The following is a 14,100-nucleotide window of genomic DNA, read 5'->3' on the forward strand; positions in this document are numbered from 1 at the left end:
TGCTCCTTCAGAGAAAAAAAAAAAAAGAGTTTTTAAAGAAGTGGACTCATTTAATTGTGATCAATAGAATAAGTACTTCAAGCGAAGATTCAGCAGAACTAGTTGGGTACAACTTACAGCAAGAGAGACTGTGCCTGTGAAAGTCTTGCAATATGCTTCAGGCACTCCTTGGTTGGCTCTTCAAGATCTTTTTTCTCTTCAGGTTCAGGTTTAATGAACTCCAAATTAGTTTCTGGAAAGTCAATCTTTATTAAAAAAAATAATAAAAAAGACAAAAAAGATAGAAGTCCTCTTAGCAATATGTAGTCTCAGATACATCTGTTAATAAATGTCATCCTGGATTTGTACAGGAAGCACACAAAATATGAGAGAAGAGGAGGTAACTCTCTGAGGATGTTCACTGCAAGTAATACTCTACTTAGAGAAGTTGGTGATATACCCAGCCCACAAAAATCAGTGGGAGCTTTGTCTCAGACATTCTTGAGAGAATTTAATCCACTGTATTTATTAGAACTGCATGTACTCAAGGCTGAAGTTGTTTTTTCCTTCCTTCCTCCCTTTCCTAGTTTTTCATGAGATAGGTCTTAAATGAAAAGCATCCATTAGATATTTTTTTTTCCAAAAAAAAAAAAACAGGAATAATTCTGATATGCAGTTTAAGAGCTTAAAAGATGGGAATCAGATTCCTGATATTAGTTCCTGATGCTTAATTTCATATACGTTGTATAGTATCTACCATTATTTCATTCTTTGCACTTTCACATGGGCATCTGAAATTTAGGAAAATGTTTTTAAGATACAGAGAAAGAAAACATTCCACCAAAATTATGAATCTTGAGGTCACGGTAATCTGAAAATGTAGGCTGTTCCGTAAAATCCAGTTCAATTTGCACATCCTATTTTGGTTTGCTCACATCGTAATCTCTTATCTATACATTTTCTATATGCATATAAAATAGATATGCATCACTCTTCTAAAGGCTAACAAAGTTATTCCCTACAAAATGTAAGCATCATGTTGGCCACATCAGAAAAGCAATCTTTATGGCAGTATTTCCAGTATGTTCACAAATCACGATACTGTCACTTATATGGCAATAACTTAGAAGAGCATGGGGAAATGAGAGACTCTCCTTTCCTGTTCCTTCCAGCAGAGAAAGATTATAACAGAGTAGCCATTTACTGTCTGGGCTTCCTTTATTATTAAGAGAGAGAAAGCTGTTCTAAGTCATCTTCTTGGCTCAAACTCCTCAGACTAGAAAATCCCTATTTGCTTGTCTATTAAAAATAGGGTATTCTTAGACCAGATTAATTTATCTGTATTATCTGTTCTTTTACATGTCATTTGCTAATAGTCATTTCAACTTTTTAATACAGAAAGCAATTGGCTTTGCCCTCAAAGTATCCACTTGCTAATTTAACTTGGAAAGGTGACAAAACTACCAGGCAGACCTAATGCATTTTCAATACTGGGAGCACCATTCTGCCAGAGTTTGTGGGTTCTCAACATGTAGTTATGGAGGGAGAGCTCTACTGCCATTTGTTGACAATCTGCTTGTAGATGCTTCCTTTACAGCTCCTTCATGCTAATTGCAAGCTGTATTTTACACTTATAATTGCACACAGTTCAGCAGTACCCAGAACTAAAGTTCAGATTTGAAAAGCCATCTGCAAGTCATGTAACTAGTCAGCAATTTTTGTCAAAAGTATTTTTGGAACCAAAATTATATTAATAAAAAATTACTGCATGAAAATCTTCCGTAGCTCTCAGAGGTGTCATTCTATATACAAATTATCATACATATTTGCCACTGTGCAGCATTATACTTTTCATCCTCTAAGATTAACATGCCCTCTCTGAGTAGCTATAGTAGAAATAGGATTTCTAATTTGTGTGTTTTTTTTTTTTTTTTCAGTATGTTGGAAATGAACTTTTCTTAGCTTTTTCATTTTCTTACCTGCAACGTTACTGAAGTTGGTATATCAGTACTGCAGATGCCTGGGGTAATCATTGATGCTGGAAGTATGCTGTCCAACTTCATGCTAAGAAGCACAGTTCCATGGATGAGCCGCCTGCAATGGACACAGACAGAAATACTGCCTCAGTACTGGAGGTGACTGGGTTTATTGAAATCACATCTAAAAATACAGAAATGGACAGCTTAAACGACAAGTGAAAGGATAACAAACCTTTCATCTTTATGTGGTTAGTACAAATCTGGTCAAGATCAGTAACGATTGTACACTGGTGGCCTGTCTGCCATAATGCTATCTATTTAGTTGCAGGGATTGTGGCACAAATCAAGCTGATGAGAAATTCCAGATCAGCTCTGTACTTTACCATTGACTTCCTGTGTGACAGGGGTTGTCATTGAAGCTAGGTATAAAATGAGGATAACATCATATTCCTATCTCAGTATTTCATTTTGGGAATATGGTAGAGACTGTGAAGTGTCAACATACTATATAAGGTGGAGGGAGTGGAGAGCAGCATACATTTAATTCCACAGAAAGAAGAAACTCATGACAATCTACTGCGACCAGAATGAATCGTGCTAATTTTATCAGTCAAAATGTGTAAATGGCCAGGAAGTAGTACAGCTTCAGCATTCAATGATCTGGAAGGAATTTGAATGGGATGGTTTGTACCACATGCACATTTGTTTTTTGGATAGATGAAAGATTATGGTCTGAAGTACCTATCTGAGCACTACACGCACGATAAAGCTGTGTCAGAAACAGGCATGCATGTAGTCTGCAAGTAAGAAAAACAGCATGATTTGGCAGGTCAACACAATTCATTCCAGAAAACCTGAATAAAATCAGAAAGTTCTGGTATCAATTCTAATTATGACTAATCTGCTCAAATTAAGAATGTAGTACCTGGATACCATATTATATAGTACACCAGACTTACCCTCTAATTTGTCTATATCTTAATGGTTAGTTAGGATAAATTCAGAATTTTGATATGCTGAACATCTCTTCTTTCACTGGAAAACTTTATTACTATTATTCCAAGCACTGCTCAGTCAATGAAACTGTGATAGAATGGGCTAGACTGTCTTCTGCCAACTCTAACAGAAACACAGCCAGGTAGACAAGTTTTGAGTAAACAGCTTTTTACCAGAGATGAGGATGTTAGAGGAAAAAGATAACTCAGATGGACTTTCTGATGAGTTTGCATCACTGCTGGAAAAGAGTACATTTTTGAATTGCATACGAAAATAAATTGCTGCAAAGTCATCTGAAGAAGAAACAGGGGACTCCTGCAAAATCATTTTTGTGATTCAACACTTGGTGCAAATGTAACTTAGGGCTAATTTTTGTTTTTCACTTCTGAACCTATTGATGTCATAAGTGCAAATATTTTATTTTATTGTGAAATACAGCTCGAGAGGATTAAAGACAAAGCTATTTTCTAGTTTCTTTTGCAGCTGTAGGCAGGCATATTTGCAGGGGAAGGGAGGCAGAAAAAGAAACTGTGATGTGAAGAAGATGCTACTTGGGGAAAAAGAGTTTGTGATATGAAGTTTTTCACACTCAGCTGATGTGAATGTGGAAGTGATGAGTCGTGGTTCAAAGCTGTTTTCCTGTGATGCTTAACTGGAGTCACATCTCTTTGTGCATCGCCTTGTGGATGGAGTCACATCTCTTCAACCATTCCCTTGTGGACAGAAGTTTACATGATAATTTGAACTAATTACCCCTTAAGTTACCAAGGAGAGGAATAGCTGAGAACCGAATGAACTTGAAGACTAAATTATCCTTTTGAGTTCTCTTTACGGCTAATCACTTTTACATCATCCTCTAAAACCATAGAGGGCTTTAAAGAATATAGATGGTAGATTTTTTTTTCCTGGGTAACCTGAAAATCTGTATAGGCAAATACAAGAAGTACCACAGACCTCAGAGGCACTGTATGTGTGTTTAATTGAGACATTTCCTTAACTCATTATTACAGCTCATTTGTACCGAGTACAGTTGTGGCTAAAGACTGTCCTGGAAAGTAAAGAACAATTGGTAGGTGGACTTCTCCAGTCTCAGAGAAGCACCAAAGAAAGCAGAATGCTTTCAGAAGCTGAAGGACCTAGAATGCTCAGAATTTCAGAAGCAGAAAGACTAAGAATGCTCATATGTTAAAGCAGATGAGAGGACTATGAGTAAATCCAAAGACCACTGAAACAGTATGGAGATACTATCTCCTAAGAAAAAAATGAACTAGTTTTTAAGAAATATATTTATACCTGTATACAAAATACCCTAATTTATATCTACAAATAAGTGAGTAACTCAAGCTGTAAATCACTATTTAGACCAAGGTGAGTCAATAAACACAGGCAGTATTTTAAAAGTGTGTGAAGAGACAGTGACTACTGAAATATGATATATTTTCAGGTGCAGCTTTCCCTAGCAAACTTTGTGGAACAATATGCACTACACAGACAATACTCTTCTTTTGAACACAAAAACAGAATGATAACAAACAGCCTCGTGGGTGAATGAAAGTTATATTATATTTAGGAAAAGGAAAAGAGGCAGCAGAGTGTGCAGGATCCATTCAGAAAAGGAAGGAGCCAGCACCATGAGCATTATAGCCATAATCTTTTCTGAACAGACTCCTCTCTCTGCTGTCTTGGACTGATGAACTCAGGTAGGTCACTCCCCATTTTTTCTAATAGTTTTCTCATCTATAAAGTGAGGACAGTAATGCTGATCTTTGTAAAGTGATCACAGTTATAGGTGATGGCTTCCATGTAGCAACTGGAAAAATTCTCTTCAGCATAAGGCCCATAAGAAGGTGAATAAGCAAGTGCTGCCTTGTGTCTGCTGCCATTTATTTATTTATATTCTCACACAAAACCGGGGCAGGTAGAAACACCTGGAAACCTGGAATTACAGATTTCCAGCTGTTGTTTCCAACAGGAGCTAAAATAAACTGCCACAGAAGAAGAGGACACTGCAATGGAATGACAACACAAGGCACTCTGTCTTATAAATTCAACCTAATATCCTAAAATCATATGGGACACCTCATTCACCACACCAAGAAAGAGGAAAATTTTGTTGCCTGTTCTGATTTGGAAATACCAATGCAAAATAAATCATGTTGTTAGAATCAATGAACTCAGAGCAATGGGCACTGTGGGAGACATTACAGCTCCCAAATTGCCCCATATGATGGATTCCTGATTTGTTAATTAGCTCTAGATTGCTAAAATTATTCAGCCCAAGAGACAAACACATTTTTCTGACATGAAGGAATGGAAAATTGACACTTCGGTTTGCAAACACTTTTGAACTGACTCTTGAAACTAAGATTTCTTGATACAGGAACATCATCAAGGGCCTTATTGATTTATGAACATTTGATAAAATAAGAAATGTGAATACAGAGGCTCACCAACTGGACAAGTCAGAAGCCATCATCGTTACTGTGTTCATTCACAAACGTATGTAACATGAGAGGGGTGTGACTGTTTAGACAAGATATACCAGGAAAAAAAGATGGCAAAATATGATGCAAAAATAATTCAATTATCCCCAAACCTGACATAATAAACCTTAGAAATTCAGGGGTAAATTTAAAGGAAATCCAAAGCTGCTATGCTAAAAAGAAGCATATTTTATGGCCTAAGAAGTGTTAATTCTGCACTGGAATGATATCATGAAATAACAACTCTAATTACATGTACTAAAACATTCTAGAAAATTCACATTAGATAAATAATTTTCATCTGCAAAGAAATGTTATATGTCTTACAGACATTTACAAGGAACAGATCTTCACGCCACAGATTTTCTAGCTTGATTAACTCCCATAAGTCTGAAGACACAGAATATTGCAACTTGAAATTTATCAGATTACTCCAGATTAAAACAAATTTGAGGCCATGCTCTTAATTCTTACTGATTTTGTGCCCTAAAACCAAACATACAAAAAAAAAGTTTATAAGCAATAATTTTAATGTAAACAACTACACATAGGAAAAGACTAGAGAAAATTTGCAGAATCTCAGTTTTGTAAAGAATTTCAGAGAAATCTGCAGAAACATGCAAGGCTGATTAGAAGAAATACCAACACATATTTAACAAATGAGATAGTGGCCACTCTCTATCCATCAGCTAGTATATCCTTCTTATACATTGATCTGTAAAGGGACTTTGACATGGAACTGCTTGGGTTGGAAAAGAGCTGGTCCTGCCCCAAAACATCAGAAGTTTTCTCTGCTTCTAGCCAGAGATGAAGGGAACTTGCATACATTAATAGCTAAAATAAGTTCAGTTTTTCTTAATCTTCAGTTCAGACTAAATATAAAGAATTAAAAATATGAATGGGTGAATACACTATACGATGAAAATAGCCATTTTTGAGAGAAAATAGGTATCAAGGAAAGAAAGAAGGAAAGAAAGGTATTTTAAAAGCATCTGAATGCTTTTAAAAGCAGCTCTCTGTCCTTATCTTTCCTGAGCCTAAGAAGAATGGCTTGGTGACCAACTGGAACAAGGATGTTCGATGACCCAGGCAAATACCTCGGGGCTACTGGCTACTTCAAAGAGCCTATTTCTGTCCTTTCCTTGTAAATTAAATTCTAGACTTGAGATCTGTTACAACTCTTTCAAAAACATAAATTCACCTCTAAGAAAAGCATTCATTTGAGAAAGAGGTATTTTCCAAGTCAGCAATGTTTTGTTAGACATTTCCTGGTCAGATTTATTTAATCTTTTTATATACATTTACATTGTTTGTTCATTTAGAGACTATAATACTGTAATCTTTGCAGTAATACAAGGTTCTGTTGATACATTAGCATAACACTACAGGTAAAGACCTTTTCTTAGTACCTAAAGTTCAGAAGTACTTTGCTGAAAAGAGTCTTGAAGTTTAGTTTCATTACAGGCTCCGGGGTAGCAAAGTCTGGTTAATTGTTCATTGATAGCATTATCTATAAAGAATCACCTCACAGTTTTAGTCCTGCTGCTCTCTATGTAGCTAACTTTGAGAGCTACTTTACTCTATCCAAAAATATTTATGACCTTCCAAGGAAAATGAAAAGCAGGCTGGGTGAATGTTAAGACATTTTCAGGTTTCATATTTGAGAAGGAATTTCAGGGCTATCCTTATTTTTAAGTCAGTCTATCAATTCAAGTCATGGTAAATGAATAATTTTGTGGAGTTGTACTTGGCTAAAAGAGGAAAAGGCATTTAGGTTTCTTTGTGTTAGTAATTGCTATAATTGTAAATGACACAGCTAACTGATTAGGGGGTGTTGAACATGCTATTCCTAAATTATTCCAACCCAACAACTCAATTTTTATTTTTGCTTTAAAGGGTCATTTCAGCAGTGATCTGAACAATTATACAGCAGATGAAAGGAAAGTAACACTGCATCCCCTTCACTGTGCTGATTTTGTGTACTAAGATAATGGAGCCATTTTTCAGTAGAAGTTTTAAAATCATCTGTGTCACTTGGAGATCTACCTAAGAAAAATCAGTATGTTTGACCTGAAGATATACATTACAAAATATATAATACGGGGAGTTGAGGACTAACAAATATTTCAACAATCCTTGATTTAGAACTTAAATGCTGAAAAATATAATAATAAAAAAAAGGCTGTAGTAGAAGAGATGCTCTAGTAGAATAGGATTCTCATGTGTCCTATTTACCTCCAGAGATGCCTTCCTAACTGTTTCCCAGTTAAGTTCCCATGCTTAATGTTCTGCCTCTGCATGTACCAAGCACACATCAACTTGCTGGGGCTGAGAACAAGTTAACAATTAATTTCAAGATTTTCAGCAAAGATATTCCCTCTGCATGTTTCAACTTAAGCATCATAATGGTAAAAATACATTAAGTACAATGAATATTTTCTTTAATAAGACACACAAAATGGAAGAGTGATTGGTGTACTCTTCTTCTGACTAGCCTAATGAAAAGTCACTGAATAAAACTCCTGAGCAGTTGTTAGAGCAGAGATTTGATTCACATTTCTTTCCTTCCTTCAAGCTAAGAGCTCTCATCATTCAGTCATAAAAGAATGTTCTCTTTCTCTGAATAGAAATTCAAGCGATCTTGAATTTTCTCCTGAAAATATGGAAAAAGCCTCTAGCCCAGTCCAACCTATTGGCTAGCATTTTAAACCTCTTAGCCTAGAAGTTCAGAGGAATCTAAGGTCTCTCATACCAAGTAAACACATACATGCAATTAGTTTCACTTTGGTGTTTTTTTTTTTCTTTTTTTTTCTTTTTTTTTTTTTAATGGTGATTGCTATGATGTGCAAAAGTAGATGAAGATATCTCAAGATGAGGAAAGAGCTATATTTTAGATACAGATTATTATGCAGAAACTTGTGGGGCTTGGGCATATTCGTCTATTGCCCATCTCAGGTATCTGGGCATTCAGCATGTCTGCTGTTGTGAATCTTATGCTGTGGCATGCAAGGTTAAGGTGTTTAAATAAAAATTAAGTATCATCATAACAGCTTGATCTAAACTCAGATTTCTCACTGTTACTAAAATATATAAAAGGTACTGTAGAAAGTTTACCTTAGATCTCCGTTCATGCATCATTGCAGAGACAATCAAGCCTACAAGTATCTTTAAACCACTGTTATACTGTGTTATGTTTTGAAAAAAAAGAGACTAAAAAAGAGGAGAAAACTTAAGTGGCCAGTAGACGTAAAGCTGATCATTGTGGTCACCACTAACTGTCTGACTGAGTAGAATGAAAGACAGCAAGAAAGGAAAGCATACTGAAAACAAAACCAAAAGAAAACAACAACAAAAACCACCATGATTGTGAACAAGAAGCTGTGCTGAGAAGGAATTTATAAAGCTGCAACATGGGTGCAGCAAAACCTTTCAACAGGCTTGAGGAATTTTACTGTGTTTAACCATTATGCAAGCCAAGTTCAAAAAGAAGGTATTGAAAAGCTTATAGGTGGAGCTCTTATAGGCACATCAGGATCAGTTTACTGTAATCTAATCTGAAATTAGTGTTTTTCTTTCTGTATTCTTCCCAAATTGAGTGTAACCCTGTTCAGAAATGGTCTTTTCTCAAGCTACCCTACAAAAGCGAACTTACTCTTTTGGATACAATGGGGAGCATGTCCAAGCAAGCACCTCTGTGTTTTTAGAAGCACTGTTTACTCCGAGTAGTTTTATTGTCAGTATAGTTTCCCTTGGAAGAGCCTTTATTCGCAGAGGAAAGTTGATTCTAAATGAAAATAAAAAAAAGAAAAATAAAAAATTTAGCACTGTTACCACAATTGACATCTTTTCCCGTTTTTCTATATATTGACATATATTGACATATATTAAGCTATAAATTATGAGAGTGCAACTCTGAAGGAAAATGCAACTGATAGATCCTTTCAACACACCAGCTACATGTTTATAAGTATTGCCAGACACTAACTTGGGTGATAGTACTTGAGAAGGGGCAAAGAATAATTCATTCACTTCACTGGTAACCACTAGAGCTGACAAAGGCAGGAAAAGCCTAGTTAAATTCTTGCTTAAGAATTATCTTATCAATCGATGAAGGGTTAATTCAGCATAAGTACCTCCCCTAAGGATGAACTGTAAACCAATAATTAGTTATTTGCTGGCTTGTGTCTTCAAAGGAAAACAAAGCTTAAGAAACTAGAAGTTGTGCTCTGGGTAGGGTATGATAATAATTCTTGTGTTCACATGTGCTTCAGTGGAGTGATATTTTTCAAGCATAATCTAAAAGCAGATTTTGTTTTAACAGGAATGAATGATTCTTTTTTTTTTTTTAATGAAAAAAATCAGATATGAGTGTTTATCTCAACTTCATATTGAAGCAAAATTCATTGGTCGTTTAATTTGTATATATAGATTAAATGATTGACTTAAAAACATAACTTAGAGCAAGACTAAGAAATGAGAAACTTTCATGCTATATGGAAAAATCATATTACTATCCAGACATGTGTAAATCATGTGTAAATCTATTTTCTTTTTCCTGAAGAGAATGTCTATAGTGGATGGAGCCTTTCCAATTTTTTTTCCATGTTTATTCAGTAAAAACTTAAATTTCTCAAGGAGAAAATGAGATTAACTTTTTTTTTTTTTTTTTTTTTGTATAAACAAAATCAATATAAGGGGCTAAAGGCTAAAACAATTATTTTGCATTGACAGTGTAAGCATTAAGAAAACAAAAGGTCTGCATAAAATTGAATTTAAAAAAAGAAGATAAATTTAAATAATACAGACTCCATTTAATTTTCACATATTCAATCTAAATGGCCAGAACAATACAGCTTTCAGCATTAAAAAAAAAGCATAGTCATGTAGTAAACAAATGTAGAAATTGTTATTTAAAAAGTATCAAAGCCTGAAAAGCATAAGGATTACGGGTAGCAAAAATATGACAAGGTAACAGTATAATGTAAAATTAACATAAGATTTTTCTCCTAGTCTTGTCACTCCACATCTGTCATAATTCTACTGGCTTCAGAAAAGTTTGCTTGAAAGCACTGAAGAGTTGAAAAAAATATTTGGTTTCAGCTGAAAGTCTCAAGCACGCTATATTTGCATGAGTGTCAGGATTTCATATGATCAATCCTAAACACTTCGGAAATTATTCAGATTTGCATACCTCTCTGAATTAAAAAAAAAAAAAAAAAAGCAAGACAGCAATTTCCAACTCTTTGTAATTAACATGAATAGAATTGAGAAGCGATTCTAAATTGTCTTCCCACATGTCCCTATTTATAGCTTTCAACTCTGCTTCCTGTCTCATGCCCCCTTCCTCACTCATAATTGGAAAAAAAAACTTACGGAAAACTGTTTTACATGTCATGGATGGTTTGTTCTGCCTTTTTTCATTTAGAGGCCAAAAGCTCTGTCCATATTTCATAATACCTTTTGACAGTGTTACACAACTTTAAAGCATCATTAGTATTTTCTGTGATGAGAAACAAATAAAAGCCAAGACATGCATCATCTAATATAGAAATTTGTTAGCACTCCCTGTGAATGTGGAGAAATTAAAAAAACTGATAATATCCTTCTCCTTGCAGAAAGCAAATGCTTGTCAGAGACTCCCTAGGACACAATATATAGCACTACCAGACATACATGTATGCACATGGAAAAACCAAAGCAAAAGTTAGGAATCCCAAGGCTTAAACCATGGGCCAAAGATTAGCAAAATTTCCCTTCCAGTGACATGTGATATACAAAGAAGGGGAGTATTTGTACCATTTAAGACTTTTTTTTTTTTAAACACATGTCTAAGTCTACCCTGTTAGTATTATACTTTCTGACTGCATGAGGCTGAGACAGAGATGACTCAGAGGAAATAGGAAATGGAAAAGCATGAGTGAACAATTTCAGCAGTAGAGAAGAACAGAGAAGCTACTCACTGAGAAAGTGCTGTTTACAGATGTTAGATAAAGTTATACAGCTGGTTTCAAAGGCTAAGAACCTAACATCGTAAGAGCACTCAACACTGAAGAGCTCTGGGGCACTCTGGTCTTTGCCCTGAGAAAGTATAAACAAGATAGACAAGCCAAACAAAATATGGGGAAAAAGGAAATCCAAAGCCAAGAAGGTGATGAATGGTAGGCTTAATGTTAATTCCATATTTCATGTCTGTAGGTTTAACATAAATTACTGAGGATGGAAAAAGAAAGGAGGTGGTGGAATGAGGAGATTAAGAGCCAGTTAAGAAAAAAAAGTAAGAAAATAATTGAGAGACCTAAGCCATTTAAAAACGAAGTTGATGAGAAAGTAGAGGGGGCAATTTTGGACTGTTCACATTATTAACTAGATAGTAGCAGCCTGTTCAAACTTTGCACCAATGTGATACCATTTTTTCAAAGATAACACACACGTTCTAAAAGAAAAAATAGACTTCTAAAAAGAACAAAGACAAAAGACACAAATTGAGGCATCCTCCTTAAGTATCAAATCATTCCTACTTTTTCTGAGAACATTCTAAGAAGGACAAAAAATGATAAAAGACATCACCAAAAGGTCATGTTCAAACACACACACAAAAAAGAAACAACTACCAAGTTCAGACAGTAATAGCTTAAAGCAGTGTAAAACACAAACTAAATACGTGAAAATCAGCAAATAAAACAAACCTTATCTTTTATTGAAACACTCTTCCTAGATTCCAATTATCAAAACACTGCTCTCCATTTTCTTTTGCCTTGTTTATTCAGTCCTAATCAGGACTCATTTTGAATTTGCTAGTTTTATTTTTTGGCCTGATTGATGCCTAACTGTTCAGTGAATAGGCGACTTCCTAACGTAATGGAAGCTCTTCTTGGTAACCTTTTACCACATTCATTTTCAATGGCTGTGATCAACTGAAAATAGCTTATAGATTAGAATGAAAGTAGCACTTTAACAACTCAGGACAAGGAATCTTATAAGAAGGAAATCATCTTCTCTGTGAATTTCTGAACGTATTCCCTTCTGTTTCAGAAAGTGACTTTAAAGCTAAAATATAACCAATAGTGAACACAGTTACAGTTTTAGTGATGCAGATTTCCTACAACAACAAATGGTGCCACTTGATGACGTATAAAAACCAATGGCAGCAATGCTTACTTCATTAAAATATTCTATTCTTAATCCATTCCAGCTCAAATTCTTGCAAAAAAGTGCTAATGAGTGTTTATATACATATATTTATTGTATGAAATACAAACCAGCCTGTTCTTGAGTATGTTTTAATTTATGCTAGTTAGGCACATAACACCTTCAATGCTAAAATGGCACCACCTCTACAGTTCCTCCTCTCTGTATGTTTCAGATTATTCTGAATATATAATCTGAATGATTTATATATGTTATATATGCTATATATAAAATTCAATTATAATCAGTATTCTATCCAGTTTGGTGCTGTTTGTTGTTTCTCTTGTTTTGAGAGTTAGCAGCACCAATAGCAAAAACACAATTTTCCATTATACAACTGGATAACTATTTCACATTTAGTATAAATTAAAAACAAAACCACAAACATTTCCTTTCCTGTGCCTGTTGTCATACAGAAAAGATCTTCTCACCTTACTATCCTGATTAATATTTGGATACAGTTCCAAAGTCACACTGTATTAAGCACAACTCAGTACAGCTGTCAGCTCCTTTCTTTATTAAAAAAAACATTTGATTTTGCTGTTAAGTGTTGTGTGAGTTTTAAAGTAAGAACATGTGTGTTATAAGCACCTGTTTCTGAATAAAATCTGCCCTGTCAAGCAAGCAATATTCTGGTGGATCAAAGACCAGGAGGGAAAACTCAAGATGTAAGACTATCGGCTGGCTTAAAACACCCCATCTGACCTTTGCATTTTGGCTAAAAATAGCAGCTGTTTGCAAATCCAGTTCCAGATACAAGCTAAAACATACTAAAATCATGTCACACCTGACTGCCTAGATTCTCAGCTTGTGCTTCTGGATCTCATTAAGTCCAAGAAACCTTCCCTTACAATCTGAGGCTCACAGAAATCTAGGCTAACCATTTCTATGTGGAAAGGTGGAAGGAAACATGGAAAAACCTGCCAGACAGATATACATTTGTGGTTTTATACTTTGAAATTTGATTCAGATTTTGAAAATGATTTTTAAAACTCATGCAACAATAAAAAAAGTAAAAAGGTGCATTTGTGAACTAATACTACTAAGTTTCATGCAATTCTAGATCTTGTTTCTGGTGTTAAGAGCTTCTTACAAATACCTATGAAAGAATTTGGTGTGCATGGTTAACTGTTTTTCCATTAAGCTCTTTGCTGGAATTGCAGACATTTAGTATGGATTTTGCAGAAGGAGAGGTTTAAACAGAAATAATGAAGCTTTCATCTGATTTCTTTATGTTTTCACAGAAATGGAAGAAGAGCAGAGTTCCAGTCATGTCTGAAGAATTTATTTTTATTCTATTGCCTTGTATTTTGCTTTACAAGGAGGTTGTGTGTAAGAGGCTTTCCAGAAAGGAATCAGCCATGTTTTAAAAGCCAAAAATACTCATAAACAATACAGTCCTTCCTCTATATTTGAATTATATCTGTCCATATGTACCAAAACAAAGAACTTGACTAAAACATGGGTAAAAGTGA

The 14,100-nt window shown here is 34.9% G+C and overlaps 1 protein-coding gene across 3 annotated transcripts in view; it reads right to left on the reverse strand.

The window, feature by feature from the left end:
* Positions 1 to 14,100, reverse strand: part of PIK3C2G (phosphatidylinositol-4-phosphate 3-kinase catalytic subunit type 2 gamma) — a 207,400-nt gene that overhangs the window by 129,252 nt on the left and 64,048 nt on the right. For all 3 annotated transcript variants that reach the window (XM_068659641.1, XM_068659652.1, XM_068659631.1), the window contains exons 13-15: positions 9,090 to 9,221; positions 1,959 to 2,073; positions 118 to 245 (exon numbers count right to left, since the gene is read on the reverse strand). In XM_068659641.1, coding sequence (XP_068515742.1) covers positions 118 to 245; positions 1,959 to 2,073; positions 9,090 to 9,221 — 375 coding nt within the window. The remainder of the gene's footprint in view (positions 1 to 117; positions 246 to 1,958; positions 2,074 to 9,089; positions 9,222 to 14,100) is intronic.

Source organism: Anas acuta, chromosome 1 (assembly GCF_963932015.1).
Source record: "Anas acuta chromosome 1, bAnaAcu1.1, whole genome shotgun sequence".
NCBI lineage: Eukaryota > Metazoa > Chordata > Aves > Anseriformes > Anatidae > Anas > Anas acuta.